Source organism: Epinephelus lanceolatus, chromosome 19 (genome assembly GCF_041903045.1).
Source record: "Epinephelus lanceolatus isolate andai-2023 chromosome 19, ASM4190304v1, whole genome shotgun sequence".
Taxonomy (NCBI): domain Eukaryota; kingdom Metazoa; phylum Chordata; class Actinopteri; order Perciformes; family Serranidae; genus Epinephelus; species Epinephelus lanceolatus.
In genome coordinates, this window is record NC_135752.1 from 37,648,346 (window position 1) to 37,669,659 (window position 21,314).

At 43.4% G+C, this 21,314-nt stretch overlaps 3 protein-coding genes across 5 annotated transcripts in view; 1 reads left to right on the forward strand and 2 right to left on the reverse strand.

Annotated features, from left to right (window-relative positions):
* mzt2b (mitotic spindle organizing protein 2B) lies at positions 1-9,849 on the reverse strand. Of its 2 annotated transcripts, none has more exons than XM_033647728.2 (4): positions 9,674-9,849; positions 9,406-9,572; positions 6,106-6,243; positions 1-1,118 (listed from the first exon to the last, which is right to left on the reverse strand). In XM_033647728.2, the coding sequence occupies exons 1-4, from the start codon at positions 9,847-9,849 to the stop codon at positions 973-975; spliced, it is 627 nt and encodes a 208-aa protein (XP_033503619.1). In that variant the 3' UTR covers positions 1-972. The 2 variants fall into 2 exon arrangements, with proteins under 2 accessions (XP_033503619.1, XP_078018201.1); XM_078162075.1 differs by having other exon boundaries at positions 1-1,121.
* trim23 (tripartite motif containing 23) lies at positions 9,768-19,774 on the forward strand. Of its 2 annotated transcripts, none has more exons than XM_033647726.2 (11): positions 9,768-9,905; positions 12,917-13,079; positions 14,994-15,115; positions 15,197-15,475; positions 15,558-15,740; positions 15,824-16,039; positions 16,125-16,259; positions 16,356-16,485; positions 16,578-16,688; positions 17,852-17,976; positions 18,162-19,774. In XM_033647726.2, exons 3-11 carry the CDS (start codon positions 15,083-15,085, stop codon positions 18,339-18,341), a joined length of 1,392 nt encoding a protein of 463 aa, XP_033503617.1. In that variant the 5' UTR covers positions 9,768-9,905; positions 12,917-13,079; positions 14,994-15,082; the 3' UTR covers positions 18,342-19,774. The 2 variants fall into 2 exon arrangements, with proteins under 2 accessions (XP_033503617.1, XP_033503616.1); XM_033647725.2 differs by lacking the exon at positions 9,768-9,905 and adding an exon at positions 12,051-12,206.
* The window catches only part of ppwd1 (peptidylprolyl isomerase domain and WD repeat containing 1), an 8,943-nt gene continuing 7,161 nt past the window's right edge, over positions 19,533-21,314 (reverse strand). Inside the window, exon 11 of the mRNA XM_033647724.2 lies at positions 19,533-20,046. Within this exon, the coding sequence (XP_033503615.1) occupies positions 19,903-20,046 (144 nt within the window). The 3' untranslated portion in view covers positions 19,533-19,902. The remainder of the gene's footprint in view (positions 20,047-21,314) is intronic.

The following is a 21,314-nucleotide window of genomic DNA, read 5'->3' on the forward strand; positions in this document are numbered from 1 at the left end:
TATGTTGTTATCGGATTTATTAAACATGAATCATTATATAAAAAGTTGCACATTGAACACAGGCATTTCAACATTTTTAGTAGAAAACCTATTTTTTTTTTCTGTCGTTCTCGTTAAAGTCACATGGCAACAAAAGCCTCTCCTCACTTACAGTAACATCTGCCAGGTGAGAGTGACGAGATGCTTTGGACTTTCTTACATCATGTTAGAACTTTAAAGGATTGGTTTAACCACATTACAAAAAACATCTGTGGTATCTATCTAGTCATGCTGGTAGCTTTTATTATATTCTCTGATGGTTTAAAGTATCTGGTTTCATCGCAGACCTCACTGTGAACAGTTTTTATTGGAACTGTATGTTGAACCAAAGAAACAGTCCCTATGAAGACTGGTCACAGTGACGTCTGTGTATTATCCAGAGTTGCCCATTAAGCCTGAGGTGAAAGGCAACTAAGGTACTTTAAAACCACAATTTGCGTAAAAATCATTCTTGTTTTCAGAGTGGTATCTCACGCAAATGTAAACACACAGATATGATTCACATATTTTTAGATTCAGTGTGACTTTGACTCTCCGAGGATGTGATTAACTCTGAGATGTCTCCCGGATAAATGTCCATAAATCTACTTTAAAGTCAAAGAAGGATGCTCCTTATAACTCCCAAACTATCCAGCGATACTTAACTGTACACTCATGGGTACACTGCAAACAGGCATATTTTAATGGCGCCAATTTTCCAAAGAAAATTCAGCAGCAGTGTTAGACTTTGAAGATGTCATTTCAATGCTGATGCAACAATCAACTCAAAACCAAGGCAAATAAAGCCAAAGTTTCAATGTATTTGTTGTATCTTTTGTCTTTGTAATTTAGGTGAACTAACCCTTTAAAACACGTCACACAGTAAAACATACAGTTACCTTAAATATAAAGAAAGCTACATATTTACAGGTGGTGTCATATTGACCTGACGGCTCATGTGGAGTTTATCTGTGAGGACGAACTACTGCTGCCGGAGCTCTTGGTCTTCTGCCCTCTGGTGGCGCTGGGCTGCCGCTGCACTCGCTGGCTGGAGGCCTCCCTGCTCTTCTCACTGTGGCTCGCTCCAGCTTTACTGCGCACTGCTGACACAAAGTGAGAACACACAGCAAGTTAAAGTAGCAGACGGATGTTTGGTTACTGTGAGTGTTGGTTTGAACGCTCCAAACAACGTGAAAATGGAAATGGGCGATGACATGCAGTTCACACAGAGAAAAGGAAATGGTTCTGGTTTCTTACCTTCTTTTAAATACAGCTGACAGAACTGCACATTAACTAAAGCAGAGACCATAAAGTGACCAGAAAGAAAAAGCAGATATGAACTGAGATAATTAAGTGTGTTTCCAGATACTTTAGGCGAGACTATGAAAGTCCTGCTTCCCCTGAAGATCAAGCTGTTTGAATTCAGTTTTCCACCATCATCAGCAAACGTGGCGAAGAGGAACCATAACACTGACGCACATGAAATTATTTTTGGAATTTGTGAATCAATTCGAAATCACAGAACTTATAACGTAATTTCTGATGTTATTTTATTTTTGGGGTCAGTTCAATGTTCCCTCAACATCATCAGAGTCAGCTCCTCCATAACTGGGTTAGGGTTAAAATCTGTCTCTAACTATTTGAGATATTGCGCTGATAATATTGATGAAAGACAGACAGACAAGCAAACAAACAAACAGGCAGGGGGGAAAACATAACCTCAAAGGTGGAGGTATGTGGGAACTTAGGGACTGAGAGAACATAGGTGTTGAGGGAACATAGGTGTTGAGGAACATGGGAACATAGGGACTGATGGAACATATGGACTAAGGGAACATATGGGTTGAAGAAACATGGGACTGAGGGAATGGGGATTGAGGGAACACAGGGCTGTAAGAACATAGGGGTTGAGGGAACATAAGGCAGACGGAACATAGGCCTGAGGGAACATATGGATAGCAGAAAACAAGGCTGAGGGAACCTAGGGGTTGAGGTAACATCGGGCTGAGAGAACATAGGGATTGTAAGAAACATATGGCTGTGGGAACATGGTGGTTGATGGGACATTAGGGCTGAGGGAACTTGGGTGTGAGGGACCAATGGGCTAAAGGAAAATAGGGCTGAGGGAACACAGGACTGGGGGAACCTAGGGGTTGAGGGAACATATGGACTAAGGGAACATATGGCTTGAAGAAACATGGGACTGAGGGAATGGGGATTGAGGGAACATAGGGCTGGAAGAACATAGGGGTTGAGGGAACATAAGGCAGACGGAACAAAGGCTGAGGGAACCTAGGGGTTTAGGTAACATCGGGCTGAGAGAACATAGGGATTGTAAGAAACATATGGCCGTGGGAACATGGTGGTTGATGGGACATTAGGGCTGAGGGAACTTAGGGGTTGAGGAAATATAAGATTAAGGGAACATGGGGTTGAGGGAATACAGCGATTAAGAGAACCTAAAGCTCAGAGAATATAGGGGTTGAGGGAAGACAAAGCAGAGAGAACACTGGGTGTGAGGGACCATGGGGCTAAAGGAAAACAGGGCTGAGGGAAACCTAGGGGTTGAGGGAACATAGGGCTAAGAAAATTAGGATTGAGGGAACATAAGGCTGGAAGAACATAAGGGTTGAGGGAACATAAGGCTGACAGAAGATAGGGTTTATGGGAACATAGGACTGAAGGAACCTAGAGGTTGTGGGAACATTGGGATTGAAGGAAAATATGGCTGTGGGAACATGAGGGTTTAGGAAACATAGGACTGAGGGAACATGGGGTTGAGGGAACACAGGGCTAAGAAAATGAGGATTCAGGGAACATAGGGCTGGAAGAGCATAGGGGTTGATGGAGCACAGGGCTGACAGAGCATAGGGTTTAAGGGAACATAGGACTGAGGGAACCTAGAGGCTGGGGTAACATAGGAATTGAAGGAAAATATGGCTGTGGGAACATGAGGGTTTAGGAAACATAGGACTGAGGGAACATGGGGTTGAGGGAACACAGGGCTAAGAAAATGAGGATTAGGGAACAAAGGGCTGGAAGAGCATAGGGGTTGATGGAGCACAGGGCTGACAGAACATAGGGTTTAAGGGAACCTAGGACTGTGGGAACATGGGGGTTCAGGAAACATACAGTTGAGAGAATATAGGGGTTGAGGAAACATAGGGCTGTAAGAACATAGTGTAGAAAAGGCCCCAAAGTTAATGTATATTTGCTGCTGTTAGATATGTTAGAAATGGTGTTAGTTGATTAATGGGGGAGCAGAGCCCTCTGCTGGGTTTATATCGTAACTGACCGCACTCGGTCGGGGAGGGGGTGTGTGTGGCCGCGGTGAATGACGGGAGTGAGAAGTTACCGTCGGGTCATCGATTCGTGTTATGGTGACTGGTCTGTGCGTGAATGAAGCATGTAAGTACGTGTGTGTATTGTGAGTGTGTTGGATTGTGTTGCTGCAGTGGTGGATGTATGAGCCGGATGATGTGTGGCTGTAGTATTCGCCATGCTGCGGCCGCGTATGCTAGTTATAGCCGCTAGCTTACGTCTCCGATGAGTGTATCGAGTGTCATGTGATATGCCCGTGTTTATACCGATCGTTATCATGCCAGTTATTCAGCGCGATGTTACGTGGAGTGTTGTGTTGGTGCTGAGAGTGTTCATATGTGTCGATCTATGGGTGGGCTGGTTAGCTGGGATGTGTTTCAGAGCTGTAATTGTGCCAGTGCTCATGTTGTTTTATGTTCATTCAATCTGAGCTAAGTGGTTTCTTTATGATTTATTCATTATGTACAGTACAGGCCAAAAGTTTGGACACACCTTCTCATTCAATGCGTTTTCTTTATTTTCATGACTATTTACATTGTAGATTCTCACTGAAGGCATCAAAACTATGAATGAACACATGTGGAGTTATGTACTTAACAAAAAAAGGTGAAATAACTGAAAACATGTTTTATATTCTAGTTTCTTCAAAATAGCCACCCTTTGCTCTGATTACTGCTTTGCACACTCTTGGCATTCTCTCGATGAGCTTCAAGAGGTAGTCACCTGAAATGGTTTCCACTTCACAGGTGTGCCTTATCAGGGTTAATAAGTGGAATTTCTTGCTTTATCAATGGGGTTGGGACCATCAGTTGTGTTGTGCAGAAGTCAGGTTAATACACAGCCGACAGCCCTATTGGACAACTGTTAAAATTCATATTATGGCAAGAACCAATCAGCTAACTAAAGAAAAACGAGTGGCCATCATTACTTTAAGAAATGAAGGTCAGTCAGTCCAGAAAATTGCAAAAACTTTAAATGTGTCCCCAAGTGGAGTTGCAAAAACCATCAAGCGCTACAACGAAACTGGCACACATGAGGACCGACCCAGGAAAGGAAGACCAAGAGTCACCTCTGCTTCTGAGGATAAGTTCATCCGAGTCACCAGCCTCAGAAATCGCAAGTTAACAGCAGCTCAGATCAGAGACCAGATGAATGCCACACAGAGTTCTAGCAGCAGACCCATCTCTAGAACAACTGTTAAGAGGAGACTGCGCGAATCAGACCTTCATGGTCAAATAGCTGCTAGGAAACCACTGCTAAGGAGAGGCAACAAGCAGAAGAGATTTGTTTGGACCAAGAAACACAAGGAATGGACATTAGACCAGTGGAAATCAGTGCTTTGGTCTGATGAGTCCAAATTTGAGATCTTTGGTTCCAACCGCCGTGTCTTTGTGAGACGCAGAAAAGGTGAACGGATGGATTCCACATGCCTGGTTCCCACTGTGAAGCATGGAGGAGGAGGTGTGATGGTGTGGGGGTGTTTTGCTGGTGACACTGTTGGGGATTTATTCAAAATTGAAGGCACACTGAACCAGCATGGCTACCACAGCATCCTGCAGCGACATGCCATCCCATCCGGTTTGCGTTTAGTTGGACGATCATTTATTTTTCAACAGGACAATGACCCCAAACACACCTCCAGGCTGTGTAAGGGCTATTTGACCAAGAAGGAGAGTGATGGAGTGCTGCGGCAGATGACCTGGCCTCCACAGTCACCGGACCTGAACCCAATCGAGATGGTTTGGGGTGAGCTGGACCGCAGAGTGAAGGCAAAGGGGCCAACAAGTGCTAAACACCTCTGGGAACTCCTTCAAGACTGTTGGAAAACCATTTCAGGTGACTACCTCTTGAAGCTCATGGAGAGAATGCCAAGAGTGTGCAAAGCAGTAATCAGAGCAAAGGGTGGCTATTTTGAAGAAACTAGAATATAAAACATGTTTTCAGTTATTTCACCTTTTTTTGTTAAGTACATAACTCCACATGTGTTCATTCATAGTTTTGATGCCTTCAGTGAGAATCTACAATGTAAATAGTCATGAAAATAAAGAAAACGCATTGAATGAGAAGGTGTGTCCAAACTTTTGGCCTGTACTGTATTTGTCATTCTTATGTTCAGAACCACAGAACCAAACAGCCTGTAAGAGGGAAAATAAACAGGATCTGACATAGTCACCGGCCTCCTCTTTATTGAGTCTCTGGAGATTTGGCTGAAAGTGGTGTCCTGGCCGACACCCCGAAGTGGACTCGGTGATACCCCTGAACCAACTACCCACCCCTAGGGTTCTCCACTACACATAGGGTTTAAGGGAACATAAGGCTGACAGAACATAGGGCTGAGGGAACAAAGGGTTGAGAGAAATTATGACTGCGGGAACATGGGGGTTGAGGGAACATAGGACTGAAAGAATGAAGACGCACTCCTTTTTCTTTTTACCCCCTAATTGTGAAGCATACTGTTTCAAACGAAAATTAATAACATTATGCATTGAGTACGTCCACTTAAGAGACAAAGAAAGAAAAATTCAAATTCAATTCAAAGAGGACATGTTCTATATTTTCCTAGTCCACACACACATGCATATGCACACACACACACACATGCATACACACATTGTTTCCACCCAGCATCATTATGAAATGAGCACAGCATGTAGTTGAGGCACAGTCCTGCTCCACACACTGAAGTTAACATACACAACAGTTATAGTAAAGAAAGGCAGGCAGGCGGGCAGATGGAGGTGGAGGACAAAGTGCAGCAGAGGGGACCTTGAGAGTGAGGAGAGCTAGCGTCTTGGGGGCCGTAGACCACAATCTTAGTGTTGACTCTTGTGGCTCTGGGGCCAGAGGCTGAGGGGGGAGCTGCAGGAGGCTTAGGGCTCTTTCCAGAGACCAAAGAGTCCTCTTCTTCAGTCAACAACAAAAAACAGAATTCAAGAAGGATAGAACAGAAATTAGAAAGCAGGGAGACATGCGCACAGTGAAGATCAGCTTGTGTTATGAGTGTCTACTGAACATCCTGGTTCTTCATGTAGTTAGTGAGGGGATTAGGTGGTGCAGAGTGCAGGACAACAACATCTACTACAGTGAGCGCAGCTACTTAAGTGAAGGTGTATGAATATTTCACACGATTGAAGAGGGAAGTGAGAAGCAAAGAGCACAAGAAGAATAAACAGAGCGAACTGAAAGGTAGAAAAACATTTGAAACATTCTTAAAGTTGTGTCCTCCTCTACACTTTGATATGAAAAGCTTTGAGCCGGTGCTTTGAAGACCTCAAGCTCTTTTACTCTGCAGAAAGGGATCCGCGCACACACACACATTTTCCATTTACCACAGTTTGTTTTTTTTCCTGCTCAAAGCTTCTATCTAAAAGTTTTGAGACGGCCAAGATCGGTTATTTGATGGGGTGCTCGACAGGTTATTTGCAGCTGTACATGACAACTGCAAGACCAGCAATATTTTTCACATCTGACATTTTCCCCTACCACTGCAGAAACAGCACAGGTGTAACTAATAAAGCCCAGTTCAGACCAAAGATTCACGATGAGACAAGGTGAAGCAGGCAGCTACTTGTAACGCTCCGTTCTGCAACATTCTAAAAACCTGCTGGTTCACACCGATGTAACTAGATGAGACGGTGTATCATCTCTAGTCAACAACTCTCTGTACTTCTGTTCTGATTTGCAGCCTTTCGGGTTTATTTTGTGGCTGAATATAATTTGTAGCTTCTTAAAATCTGAATGAGGATAGTGATAGTGAGATACTGGCTACAGTGATGAAACAAAACCAGCATCAGATGGACTGTATTCATAATCAGTATGCCACAATAATATGAATAACCAGCGCCAATTCATCAGTCAATAAGAAGAGTGAGGGGGTCAGCAGCAGCGACCCACCGTCTGACACCGGCACACCATGAGGACGGAAACAGAGGGAGCACCTGAACACCTCAGAACACGCTGTCTGAGGTCATTTTGACTTGACCAGCGGACACTATAAGCTGAGTGGCTGCTGAAACAGGTGACGTGCTTTAAAACCAGCTGCTGGCGATTTGACCAGCTGAGTTGCAGGTGACATCATCAGCCAGCTTGAGTCGAGCTCAGAGCAGCCAGTTCACACTGCTGCAACTTTTCTCTGCAACCTCTGAAAAGCTTTCATCTCTCTGTGAATCTTTGGTCTGAACTGGGCTTAACATGAATGAAGGTTCCATTCCATATAGGTGTAAAAGTGAGCAAGCAGGAACTGAACGCCTGAATGGAACACAGCCATTATTAACGTTATTATTAAACCTGTGCAGCAAAGTCAAAATGAGAGAGGTCATGTTACTTGTGCGCTACACCTGTAGCCTCCATACTAATTACAAAGGGGAAACACTATAATTTCAACGCTAAGTTTTGAGTTTTTTATAAACTAATGATTTTATATCACCTAGTTTAGGACCATTAGCACCCCTACTGTCTGCGTCCATGTTATGCGCAAAAATAATGGTAAATAGATAAATATATTTTATATTCAAGGTCATGGAATATGACTTTATAAACTTCCCAAACACCGAATTTGAATAGTTTTAAATGAAGTTTCATGACCTGTTACAAAATTTTCAACCTCTGTATTGCGTGCCATGAAACCCAAAAACAAAAAACAAACAAAAAAAAAAAAAACCCACAGCCCTGTGCAGTCATTTACATCATGTGTTAAGAAATTACCAACATCCATGTCAACGGACAGAGAAGGTAGCACTTAAAAAGCAAATTTTGTGTTGGTGCACCATACTGAAAAAAGTTAGGCGCGCCAGTGCAACCAATTTAATAAGTTAGTCAGGAGTGAATGCGAGGAAGTGTCGGTGAAGATTCTCAGTCACCCAGGTCATGGTAATCATAAGTGCTTTATCATAGGCAACTGGACTTGCTTGAGTTTCTTGAAGACGTTTCGCCTCTCATCCAAGAAGCTTCTTCAGATCTAAAGCACCAGTCTCCGCATCAGTCCGTTAAAACTGAAGAAGCTAAGGATGCACCGATCTGAAGCCTCGATATCATCCAAATAGATGGATCGGGTATCGGAAAATGCAACCTATACCTGAGGCGATCCTTTCCCTTTAAATCTATTGCGACGCAAGCTACGTCATACGTCATGGAGCGAAGGAGAGACTCTGCTGTGTGGAGGTATTTCACACTATTTCAACTGCTGCTGTACAATTGTTTATTTTTGTTAAACATAAATAGTTTCATTTAATCTTAGGAGAGATCTGTGTATTCATCAATGCCTGATGCCTCTAGTCTTTTCTGTTCTACATGTAAAGGTATATAGCTTTTTAGGTCAACCATGGTATCGGATCGGTATCGGGTATCAGCTGATACTCAAAGCCACAGCATCAGGATCTGTATCCAAACTGAAAAAGCTGGATTGGTGCATCTCTAGAAGAAGCCTCCTGGGTGAGAGGTGAAACGCCTTCAAGAAACTCAAGCAAGTCCAGTTGCCTATGATATAGCACTTATGAATGCAAGAGAGTGATTTCAAACACAATCAAAGGACAATGTGACATCATCATTGTTATTACACCGGGGCTTTCCAGCTACTGCTAGCCAAGCTGTGTTGAAAAAGACCTGTTGTGCGCAGGTATACCAAGTCTAATGACACCTCACCCTCCTAACCTTTAAATCATCCAGTGATGACAAATTGTGCTTCAATTTTTAAGAAGGTGGAGAATATTTTGACATGTCACAGCGGAACAAATGATGAAATGAATGCTGCAATTTGGCTGCTTCTGTTTAAAGGTCCCAGTATTATGCATACTGGCTCACTACGATGCTATCATGGCTTACTGGGACACCTGAAGAGAACGTTACTGATTTTAATGTTCTGTGCTTTTCCTGTTAGATTTAGTTTGCTGGCCCATTAGACCTCTGTTCCTGACTGTATGGGCACAAACACATCTCCCTCATGTATATGTTAGTTTTCCTGCACCTGTTAGAGCAGGGGCTGCCTACACCTGACACTATTTATTAGCACATGGACTATAACGACTGTGACTTCATATAATTGTCAGTGTCCAGGCTGCACACACTGACCTCTGGGCTCTGTTGGTGCTGTGGTGATGCTGGTGGTGTGTGAGGCAGTTGAAGTCTCCCCGCCGCCGCCGCAGCTGTCAGCTACCCTCTGACCTGCACACATGGCCTTCAGAGTCTGGAACACAGCCTGAGGAGCCACGTTCATCTTCAGCAGGTCCACTATGATCCTGAGTGGGGGGGGGGGGGGGGGGCAAGAGGAGGATGTGAGAGCAGGGCTCCTTCCTGTTCAGCACTACAGTCATGTGTCTGCTGGTTATATGAGACTCACTTGAAGACCTCCTGGTCCACGGTGATGCCTGCAGCCTGGGTCAGCTCGAACAGCTCTGTCTCTTCAGCACTTAGGACCTTCTTCTTCTTGATGGCATATTTTTGCACGTTACTGGTGACCACCAGAGCAGGGGAGTCTGGGGCGGAGGGGACCGTCTGCTGAGGCTGTTGAGACATCAGTGAGGGGTACCTGACGGGACGTGGATGTGGAGGATGAGTGGGAATGAAAAAAGGTATATTTAAATAATAAACCTCGATCTATATGGCTGTAATGTTAACGTTGAGTTAGCCGCCTGAAAGGAAAACATGGAGGAACTTGTTTCGACTTCCTCTCCAAAAACAAACAAATACACAACAAACAGACCTGAAAATTATTATAATAATTATTATAATAATTACCGAACAACTATTCATTAAAATGACAAACACCTACCGTTAAATTAGCGGTGATATTATAAGTTAGCGGGTACCGTTAGCAACAACAGTCCCACTTGCTAGAGCCAAGCGAGGCGCGCCAAATATACGTCATTACAACAAGACAAACCGTGTTGCCTTATGGGACTGGTAGTCGGTAGCCATTTATTTGTTAAAACAACACTTAAACATCTACAGAGCCTACACTTTACTATGTAATAATAATGATAAAATAATAATAATAATAATAATGACAATAATAAATAATTCATTTTACAAATAATAATAAATAAATAAAATAATAATCAATAATTAATAATAAAAAAAATAACAAAAATAATGATAATATTTGATTATTTATTTATTTATTTATTTATTTATTTATTTATTTTGAGGGGGGTGCATTTTCCTTATATCTCAAGTTATGTGTTATTTCTTTCATTTTATGGAGTAACCACAAGTGCTCTACCTATAACTGAAATGTTGGTACAGTGGGTTTAATAACAAACATATAATCAGTCTCACTGTCTTAATCTAAATCTAAGCAGGCAATGTCTACATATGCATATACTAAAATACCCATTCAATCTTTATTCCAGCACTCTGTGTGTACCCTCGCATTATTTGTATCCCTGTTTGGCTGAAAATCACATATCAGCCTAGGCCTATTAAGAAAGTGTGTTTTAAAACAGGTACTTCTTTTATCAGAAGCTTCATCTAACATTAGCATATGTTGTAACTCTGATATATCACAATGTTTATTATAGCTATGGATTTTATTCAGCTAAACAATTTAGTGTTGCTTACAAACTATTATTCTCACAAATGTGGATATGGCAGCCATCAGTGGGCTCACTGTAAACTGGTTAGACGCACTGCACCAACATTCCAGGCATGAGCAGAGCACTTGTTATTCTATAATATGGAAGAAATAACACATAACTAAAGACTCCAGTGGAAGAAACTCTGGAGAAGTTACAGCCCTGATTTGCTAGTTTTGATATGAAGATCTTTTTTCCTTTCTCCTCTCTCTCTGTTTTATTTTCTTTATTTTTGTGTTCATGTTGGACAGCATACATTATATTGTTTGACTCTTTGTATGTTGGTCTTGATTAAAATGTGCACATTGCAGCATCAGAATCAGAATTAGAAATACTTTATTGATCCCTAAGGGCACATTGTGATTCGTTACAGCCGCTCTAATGTAAAGAATAGAGAATTATAAGAAGTAAGAATAAGAGTATGAAGTCGACGTATATAAATATAAAGTAATCAAATAAAATGAAACAGAATTAAATTAAAATGTGCATTATGCTACAATGTTTAACACTAGTACTTAAGTTATTAACAGTAAAATATGTATATTCACAGTGCTGAGTCTGTAACTGTGTAAAAATATAAATAAATCAATAAATACAAATATGTGCATTGTGCTTTGAATCAATAAACATTTAGTAAGGAAACAAAAAACAAAAAAATGGACATTATAAAGTAACTCCTCTAAGGAAAACCTTTAAAATGAATTTACTATCTTTCTGAAATGTTTAAATGTAGGCCCCATTGGTACTAAAATAACATTAAAACTATCTGTGTTTTAATTATTCCCAATCCCTCCTGTTTATGACGCGTTATTAAAAGATTATTATTAACATATGTATCCATTCATTTGTGTGTTTTAATATACATATTCTGTCTGGACCTGAATCTTGCAGGTAACAAACCTGTACTGCGGTGCTCTTTTGTAAACAGTGTGCGTTAGCTACTGCGCATGTGCAACAAAGGAGAAATTCGATGACATCGCAATGTTTCTCGCCATGTGTAAGATATGACGCCTAAAATTTACGTTATATTATCAGCATCGTATTGAAAATAATAAATATGTAATGTATAAATGTAAAAACATAAAACAAGGAACAGCACTGTTTGCTAATCGATGCTAACGGGGCTTACCGAGCGAAACCGGAAGTACCTGCGGGATTGTCCTCTCGCACCTGCTCAGTCCTCTGCGCTGTCGTCCAAGAATGGCCGCTGCTGCAGCAGGAATAAACAAGCAGGGCGCCGTAGCGACGATGGAGCCCTGCATCCGACACGGGAGGGGAGCTCATGGAAACACGGTGAAGGTCGTTATTCTGTCACTAAAATCCACAGACACGTAACTGTCGCGGCGATCGTGTCGTCCGGTTAGTTTACACGGAGCGCCGACAGCAGGCTCGTCTTCGTGGCTCCAGATTCTGGCTGCTGCGTTGGCGTTGCTGGCGGTGGATGGCGAACAGTCAGCTAGATTCAATAAGAGCTGCGTGTTAGAGTCGTTTCAGAGGAAGGTTACCGCTCAGATATTTCACCATGAGCCGGTGCGGTCAGCATCACAGCGGGATGTGTGTGTGTGTGTGTGTGTGTGTGTGTGTGTGTGTGTGTGTGTGTGTGTGTGTGTGTGTGTGCAGGGTGCTAACAGAGCTGGGTGGCCTCTGCATTAGCTGTGGGTGCCATTGAGGTTGGCTGCAGCTCCTCTGTGTGGCAGCACAGCTCAGGGACGTGATCGATTGCAAAGTGTCTGCAAAGTTGGGACCTGCTCCTCTTTAAATGTGTTCAGTAGATGTCAACATGGCGTTTGTTATTAGGGGGGGTTAACTATCTGATATGCTTAGAGTCAAGGTGACTGCACCTCACACTGTAATGACTCTCATATATTCTCTCTGGCTCCTTGTGCAACATCCCTCAGCATGAAGTCACACATGAACTCAGTGCCAGCTGTTACACACTTCCTGTCTCTGCAGCAGTGACTGTCACAGTCTCACAGACGAGGTTGATCACATTGTGTCTTCACTTACAGGTGCTGGAGTGTGGTGTGTGTGAGGACGTCTTCTCCCTCCAGGGGGACAAGGTCCCTCGTCTCCTGCTGTGTGGTCACACAGTGTGCCATGACTGTCTGACCCGGCTGCCCCTCCATGGCAGAGCGGTCCGCTGCCCCTTCGACAGACAGGTCACTGAGCTGGGTGAGTGAGAGGCTGGTTGTGTCAGTGCTTTGGTTACAGGTCAAACGACGAGTCATGAGCATCACGTCGCACAGAGACACATCTGGCAATGATAGAAATGATTATATGAACCAGTTTCGACTGCTTCATGACTCCAGGGCGCTAAAGTCTGACACGTCTGTCCACCTGGAGACAGTCTGGAAGATTTATAGTGTCTTACTTTGACTTGTCAAACCAACAAGCGCAAAAATCCCAGAACCAAAAGACAACCTTACAACAACATCCAGCAACCTTCAGGTTTTTTTTACTTTAAATCCATGGCAGAAACTGTCAGAGGTGTGAACAAGTCATCGTTTTGCAGGTCACAAGTCTTTGCACTCAAGTCCAAAGTTAAGACAGGCCCAAGCCCTAAAGAGTTTGGAGTCTTAAACGAGTCATAATCATATATTAAATCCACAAAATCATGAGTGCTGTGTCTCTGTCTGTGATTTTTTTTTACGTTTTCAATACTGCAGTTTGTTTTTGTCGACCATCTCGTAGTTTAATTATCTTTGATATCATTTTTCCAACCTGTGCTCAGTAACATAAAGTTCGTTCGTCATGGTTCTCTCCTGCAACTTGCTAAGATGCTGATTGTTTGGTTCAAACAAAGTGGATCATCTGCAGAGAATTCAGAGTGTTAATATTGTCTGATTGAGGAGATGAATTGATTCACGGCACACGTTTTAAAATAACATAGTTTTTAATCTTTGGACTTGGGGAAAGGTTATCAAATATTTGAAAGTCAAAAGGCTCAAGTCCAAGTGAAGTCGCGAGAATGGTTGTATATGATTATGGTTGTATGTCCTGCCATCGTGAGGATCCATCCATCCATTTTCATCCACTTATCTGAAGCTGGGTCTCGGGAGCTGAGCAAAGCACCCCAGACGTCCCTCTCCCCAGCAACGCTTTCCAGCTCCTCCTTGGGGACCCCGAGGTGTTCCCAGACCAGATGAGATATATAATCCCTCCAGTGTGTTCTGGGTCTGCCCCGGGGCCTCCTACCAGTGGGACGTGCCTGAAACACCTCTAACAGGAGGCGCCCAGGAGGATCCTGATCAGATGTTGAACCACCTCAACTGACCCTTTTCGATGTGAAGGAACAGCGGCTCTACTCCGAGCTCCTCCCCCTATCTCTAAGGCTGAGCCCAGACACCCTACAGAGGAAACTCATTTCGTCAGCTTGTATCTGTGATCTCATTCTTTTGGTCACTACCCAGAGCTCATGACCATAGGTGAGGGTTGGGACGTAGATGGACCAGTAAATTAAAAGCTTCGCCTTCAGGCTCAGCTCCCTCTTCACCACGATGGACCGTGAGGAGAGCGGAAAAAATGCAAAGTGAACTTGCTCGACCAACCGATATTGTGTGGTGGGCCATACATACTTTGAACTCGTGAGGAGCCTTTTAAAAACCATTTTAAAATGATTTTTTGAGCCATTTATCAGTTACAAAGACCCTGAGAGGAATGAAAACTCAAAGGTTTTTTTTTTTTGTAAAACAAATCTCTAAACTATTTGAGAACAAGCACATCTAACCAAAGTTGGGTTGCAGCGGTATGAGATTTTCCCATTACGATCACTGTCTCAGTTTCATGATATCATGGTATTACATAGTTATTATTATCAGTTACAATGACAATGAGAACAGAAGGTTCTTTTGGTCGAAACAAATGCTCCTACAGTTAGAGCTTGAAACGTCTTTTTTAAATCGAAATATGTGTAAAAAGTCTGACATAGTTGAGGGGGAAAGGAGATACGTGAGCAGGTGGTATTCTGTGTACATTAACATTAGTCTTACAGTAAACATCTTCAGTGCTTAAGAAGTTTGTGTTTCCTGTTCTCTTCACTTTTCTCTGTCATTTTGTCTGATAGTGTTTTCTTTATTTGCTCTTCAGGGGACTCTGGAGTTTGGGGTCTGAAGAAGAACTTTGCTCTGCTTGAACTTCTGGAGCGACTCCAGAATGGAGCGACCAACCAGTCTGGGATGGCGGAGGACGCCCTGAAAGGAATGGGAGAAGTAAGACAACTTTGTATCAGATATATTATATCACCCTTCACACCTGCTGCACCTTTCTCTCACTATTCTTTTCTTCTCTAGTGTATAATCCGCTGTGACGAGGACGAGAGCCACACGGCCTCCATGTACTGCACCGTGTGTGCCACCCACCTGTGTGCCGAGTGCTCCCAGCTCACCCACTCCACACGCACGCTGGCCAAACACCGCCGGGTGCCGCTGGCTGACAAGCCTCATGAGAAGACCCTGTGCCCGCAGCATCAGGTCCACGCCATCGAGTTTGTCTGCCTGGAAGAAGCCTGTCAGTCCGGGCCCCTCATGTGCTGCGTGTGTAAGGAGTACGGCAAGCACCAGGGACATAAGGTAGTTCACAACAAGCTACAGTCTCGTGTCTGATGTCATATTAAGAGACGAGCTCATGTGTTCTCTAACTGTCCTTTTTCAGCACGCTGTTCTTGAGACTGAAGCCAATCAGATCCGTGCGTCCATCCTGGACATGGCCCACTGCATCCGCACCTTCACAGATGAAGTGTCCGAGTACTCGAGGAAGCTGGTGGGCATCGTGCAGCAAATAGAAGGCGGGGAGCAGATAGTGGAGGACGGAGTCGGCATGGCACACACTGAACATGTAAGATAGGATTTACCTTAATCTCAGACATCAGTGACTGTGCTTTACTTCTGGCTTTAACGTCTTCCCTGTGTCTTTGTCAGGTCCCCGGCACAGCAGAGAGCGCTCGCTCATGTGTCCGAGCTTACTTCGCAGACCTCCACGAGACTCTGTGTCGGCAGGAGGAGATGGCGCTGAGCGTGGTGGACGCTCACGTCAGGGAGAGGCTGATCTGGCTGAGGCAGCAGCAGGAGGACATGACCATCCTGCTGTCTCAGGTCTCCACAGCCTGCCTGCACTGTGAGAAAACTCTTCAGCAGGTACGAGACACGACAAACACTATGATTAAAGAAATAAATATCTCATGCAACCCCACTTATGTATGTTGCCTCTGTCCCGCCGTAGGACGACTGCAGAGTCGTGCTAGCGAAGCAGGAGATCAACTGTTTGCTGGAGACGCTTCAGAAGCAGCAGCACCAGTTCACAGAGCTGGCAGATCACATTCAGCTGGATGCTGGCATCCCTGTCACCTTCACTAAGGTACACACCGTCTCTACTCCTACAGTGGCTGCTCCTGGAGATCTGCACTGAGAGTTTGGACTTGTTCCAATATGTAACAATGTGATTCTGTTTCAGGACAACCGGGTCCACATCGGTCCGAAGATGGAGATCCGTGTAGTAACTCTTGGGCTCGATGGAGCTGGGAAAACCACCATCCTCTTCAAGCTGAAACAAGACGAGTTCATGCAACCCATCCCAACCATCGGTAAATGCATTATATAGTGTAATCAGTTTATAATGAATCTTTATAAACTCTCTTTTCCTAAATTAAACAACTGTCAATCTTCGCTTTTAAAGGTTTCAACGTGGAGACAGTTGAATATAAGAATTTGAAATTCACCATCTGGGACGTGGGTGGAAAACATAAGCTGCGACCTCTCTGGAAACACTATTATCTCAACACTCAAGGTAATGTCTGTGTTCTGTGCACTTTAAATACTTAAAATTAAAAGCACAGGGGAGACAAGTTCCTGTTGACTTGTCATATGCTGTTGCACTGTAAGGCCGGTTGGAAGCAGCCTTTTTGTAATTGATTTAATTGAGTGAGGGTTTTTGTGCTGCGACACGCCTCAAGTTGAAATACCCAAAGCAGAAAAACGCCCCATGTCAGTCGGTAAACAATGGAGGAGAAACTGGTGGTAGTGGTTGCTGGATACCCAGAGCTATACGGCCTGATGATAGACAGCAGGTTGTCAAACTGCCCCTGAGTCATCCTAAAATATGCCTGGAAACGTCCATGATGGAGGAGAAGCTCCTGGACCAACTGGTGGTACTCCCCATGATCCAGCCTCTGTTTTAGGGTCTCATGTACCCACACAGATCTCTGTTTATCTGCTGACAGCCTCTCACCCTCAACCAGAGCTACAGACAGTGTAGCTGCTGACATGTTGAGGCAGCTACACACTGATTACTGGGAAAAAACACTAGATTGATTACACAGAGGTTACTGTAAGGACATGTTGGTGTGGTATTTGAGCTCTGCACATTTTCCTTGTTTTTTAGCGAACTGAGCAAAATGCAGGTTCTGTGTTTGATCTCTCGGCTGCAGATTCAAATTCAAACACTGTAGGCAGACTTCCTTGTTTGGCTGCATTCATAGTGACTCAGTGATTCTATATTTATTAAATACCCATTGTACTCAACCAAGGCTGCAACTTCTGATAAACCTGCATCATGTAATTCATTTAGACTTTAGACACTTTGTAGAAATCTGTTTTCACCCAGACAGTAAACGGTCATTTGAACTTGATTGAATGTTGAAACAAACATGAAAACCGAGGGGGTGAATGTTTTTTCGTTTAGTAAGACAAACAAAAGCCCTTCCTTAATAACACAATGTCACACTGAACTCTTGTAGGAAATTATTTATATTAACTTTAACATGAACTTTACTGTAAAAAATTATAATTTGACAAGATGTTCGTTTCACAAGTGATTTTTTTTCTTCTGTAACACGTGACGATTGTGCAGCATCATGTTTGAAAATTCAGCAGCTTAACGATTTCCAAAAGTTAATGGTGGATGTCAAAGCTGTACCTCTCTTCCCTGACTCTCGTCGTGTGTGTGCGCAGCGGTGGTGTTCGTGATTGACAGCTGCCACAGAGACAGACTCATGGAGGCTCACAGTGAGCTGGCCAAACTACTGACGGAGAAGGAGCTGAGGGACGCCTTGCTGCTCATCTTTGCAAACAAACAGGTACTGGAACAACACTCTGAGAATGGAGACTGATACACACAATACTATAATGCTCCCAAATATATCTCCTGGACTGAAAAAGCAATTGATACCATGCTGCTGATTTTCCCCTCCACCACTAATAAATTATATACAGTACATGTTGTTGTAGCTCAGAGAGTTGCTGATGTGTTGCCTGTGTGCAGGACGTACCTGGCGTGGTGTCTGTGGAGGAGATGACGGAGCTGCTGAGCCTACACAAGCTGTGCTGTGGGAGGAGCTGGCACATTCAGGGCTGTGACGCCCGCAGCGGGATGGGCCTCCATGAGGGGCTGGATTGGCTCTCCAGGCAGCTGGTGGCTGCTGGCGTCCTGGACGTCGCCTAAACGTTACTTTGACTCTCCCCTAACGACTCGAACCCCTGCATCCTCTGAGCCCTGCTCATCAGCTCCCCCTCCACTCCCCAATATGAACTTTGAAGACTGCGGCTCTAAGCCCGCCCTCCTCATCTTTCCTTCTTTGCGCACCAATGTGGGCAAAGAAAACAAGATGTAAATACGTTCTCTCGCTTCATGAAACTACAACCTCCGAGATATACACTCACCGGCCCCAGAACCTTGAGTTCCTTCTTTTCCACGGCAGCTTACAGTCTAACATGTCGCTTGCTTTAGTTTCTCTTTGTTCTAACCTTTTCTTCCCAGAGACAAGCTGTTATCTGGCATCTATCGCTCGCTGACTCGGGTCCAGTAATATGTTAAAAATGCTCCTTGTGCCCTGGCAGAGTGAACTCTATCTGTATTTTCTATCCTCATCATAACCGCCTCCATATGTGACAGTAATCTTCAGTAAACGCAGAGTAGTCTGTACGGTAGTGATTTTCGTACCTTCTGTTGATTCAGTATACTCTGACGACACATCGTATAATCCTGATAATTACTGCAACAACCTTTTAGCTGCGTATCTGCAGGTGAGACGGCACAGAGATGTTCACCGCGGACGACTTTAAACTTTCGGCTCTCCTCTCACTTTGCCTTCATCTGATGTAAGCAATAGCAGTGGGTGTTTCATGGGGTCTTTAAGTTATGTGTGTTCTTTTTTATAAGTGTACTCTGAACCTATTTAATGCCACAGCTGGTCTTGAGATGGCGCACCAGTGGGGTTTTGGTGGGGATGTTTTCTGTTACAGAACAAAGTGTTTACTGAACTTATTTATGAGCGGGAATGTTACTTTGATACCAGGCCGTAGTGTGACGAGTTTTTAACGCACCAATTCTGCCTCCGTTTTGTGGAGCCTCGCACGCAGGATTTGTGGAATGCACTTGTTTTGCTGCCTCACTACCAGTTTTCATTTGGGAGCAAATGAACTTTCTGCTGTTTCTTAGTAGACCGAGTATTAATCTCACTGCAAAAAAAATAAAACAAATATTCCTATTTAAACATCTCACACGTCCTGTTAATCTGTTAATCTGGAGTGCTCACGAGATGGTACACCTGTAACAGACAGCCTTCAGTAATAATGTAATGTGAACATAGTGAAACCTAACACTGACACTCGTCTTATTATTGAGGATCCATGGTTTGACTTTGAGTTAATCTTTATTCATTGCTATGTAATGTTTACTACATGTATCTATGTATAAAAATACAAATAAAAAAATGCACGTGTGAAAAGCCTTTCCACAGTCTGTGAAAACATTTCCATTTGTTTCTGAAATGTAGAAGCACAATGCGCATCCAAACCTTTGTTACCAGTGGACTTGATGATGGCTTTTGTAAATTATTCATAATGTGTTGCTGTAAAATAAACTAATTGACCTGATTTGTCGCCTGGAAGCTTCTTCTTTGGGGTCATTAACAACTTGGCACTAACACATAATCTTAGTACAGTCTCACTCTTTAATAACTGGTAAAAAACATCACTGTACAGGGATGGATGAAGACGTACGATCACTTTATGGTGATGTTGATGATGCTGATGTCTTCGTACGGTTTGTCCGTCTTGGGGTTGACTTTGACGTTGGAGATCCTCTGGACGGCCTCCATGCCCTTCGTACACCGTCCAAACACAGTGTGTTTGTTGTCGAGCCACGGCTGAGGGAAAACAGACGCACATTAAACAATCTGCATCACAAGGAAGATATTTTAAGGCCCTTTTCAGACATAAGTCATGCTGTTAAATGTTGGAGCTGTACTCAGATGTGACTGAACCTTGGTAGATAATTATATATAGTATTTGGCATCTGATGTGAGCGAGACAGAGTGAGAGCGGCACTGCTGGAGAACAGAGATGAGCTGGAAAATAATGATCCAGGAGGGAAGCCAAGTGTCTTCTGTTCTCTCTCAGGCGGCGTCAGGGGACGATTTTTAAACTCAGCTGAAGCCTTTATTAATGACTATTCTGAGCATGAGAGACACTCACCCCTGCCTCTAACTAATGGCACTCCTAATAAATTTCCTCATCAGTTTAACAATTAATTAGCATTAATACGACATTGTGATTATGGGAATGTCCTCAGGTTTCTCCCCTGTGTAGGATCATATTGGTCAGTGGTCAGAATGTGAACGGCCCAGTTCGTAACAACGAAAAAAAGTCTCCTTGGTGACAAAACTAGTGCCGAATTTAAACAGATTTGTATTTATAATACTGAAAACTGTCCTTATAACCTGTGCTGAGATGATTCTGAGGTGATGGAAGAGCCTCAGACTCCAACACTAAATATGTGGATAGTTCAAATGATGGAAACTACTGCATGTGAAAAGATTAAACTGAAAAAACAATATGGTTAATGAACAATGGGACAGTTTCAGCAGTTATATGTCTGGAGGGAACTATTTGATCATGTACAGATGATGCGGTATAGCACACCTGTATATGACACGTTGGATCATGATTGGCTCACTGCTGCAACTGAATAGCTGCCTTTCCTGTATTAATGTTTTCCTGCCTGTTTGTTTTTAAGTGTAGTTTTTTTGTTAATGATTTTCCTGTTAAAAATGTTACAAAAATTAAAATACAACAGTCCAACATTGCCTGAGCACGATTAGAAATGACAAGATGTCAGTTTGGGACTCTAATATAACCCCTAAGTGTGCTTCTTTGCTCACATGCTGGTGGATACTGGTTCCCAACATGTGGGTCCCATTTCCACCAAATTAGCTCTGGTTCTTGAACTGGTTACGTTCAGGATTCTTGGAATCTTGGCGCTCTCTAACAAACCAGCCCGTGTTTCCGACAGGTTTGCATGGAACCATCAAAATCAAGGACGTGTCATGAACAGAGGGCGTTGCACAATGCTCAACGGAACAGCAGTAGCAAGATGGCGGATCACACTGATTACCTGCAAACTTTTGTTTTCTTA

Coding starts and splice junctions, on each gene's coding strand:
- mzt2b (XM_078162075.1), bottom strand. CDS start 9,849: ATGTCTCAACAGCCTCAGCAGACGGTCCCCTCCGCCCCAGACTCCCCT. Junction 9,573..9,673: donor GTGGACCAGGAGGTCTTCAA/GTGAGTCTCATA, acceptor CCCCCCACTCAG/GATCATAGTGGACCTGCTGA. Junction 1,122..6,105: donor TAGCTCTCCTCACTCTCAAG/GTCCCCTCTGCT, acceptor ACTTTGTGTCAG/CAGTGCGCAGTAAAGCTGGA.
- trim23 (XM_033647725.2), top strand. CDS start 12,108: ATGGCCGCTGCTGCAGCAGGAATAAACAAGCAGGGCGCCGTAGCGACG. Junction 16,486..16,577: donor GCAACCCATCCCAACCATCG/GTAAATGCATTA, acceptor TCGCTTTTAAAG/GTTTCAACGTGGAGACAGTT. Junction 17,977..18,161: donor TCATCTTTGCAAACAAACAG/GTACTGGAACAA, acceptor GCCTGTGTGCAG/GACGTACCTGGCGTGGTGTC.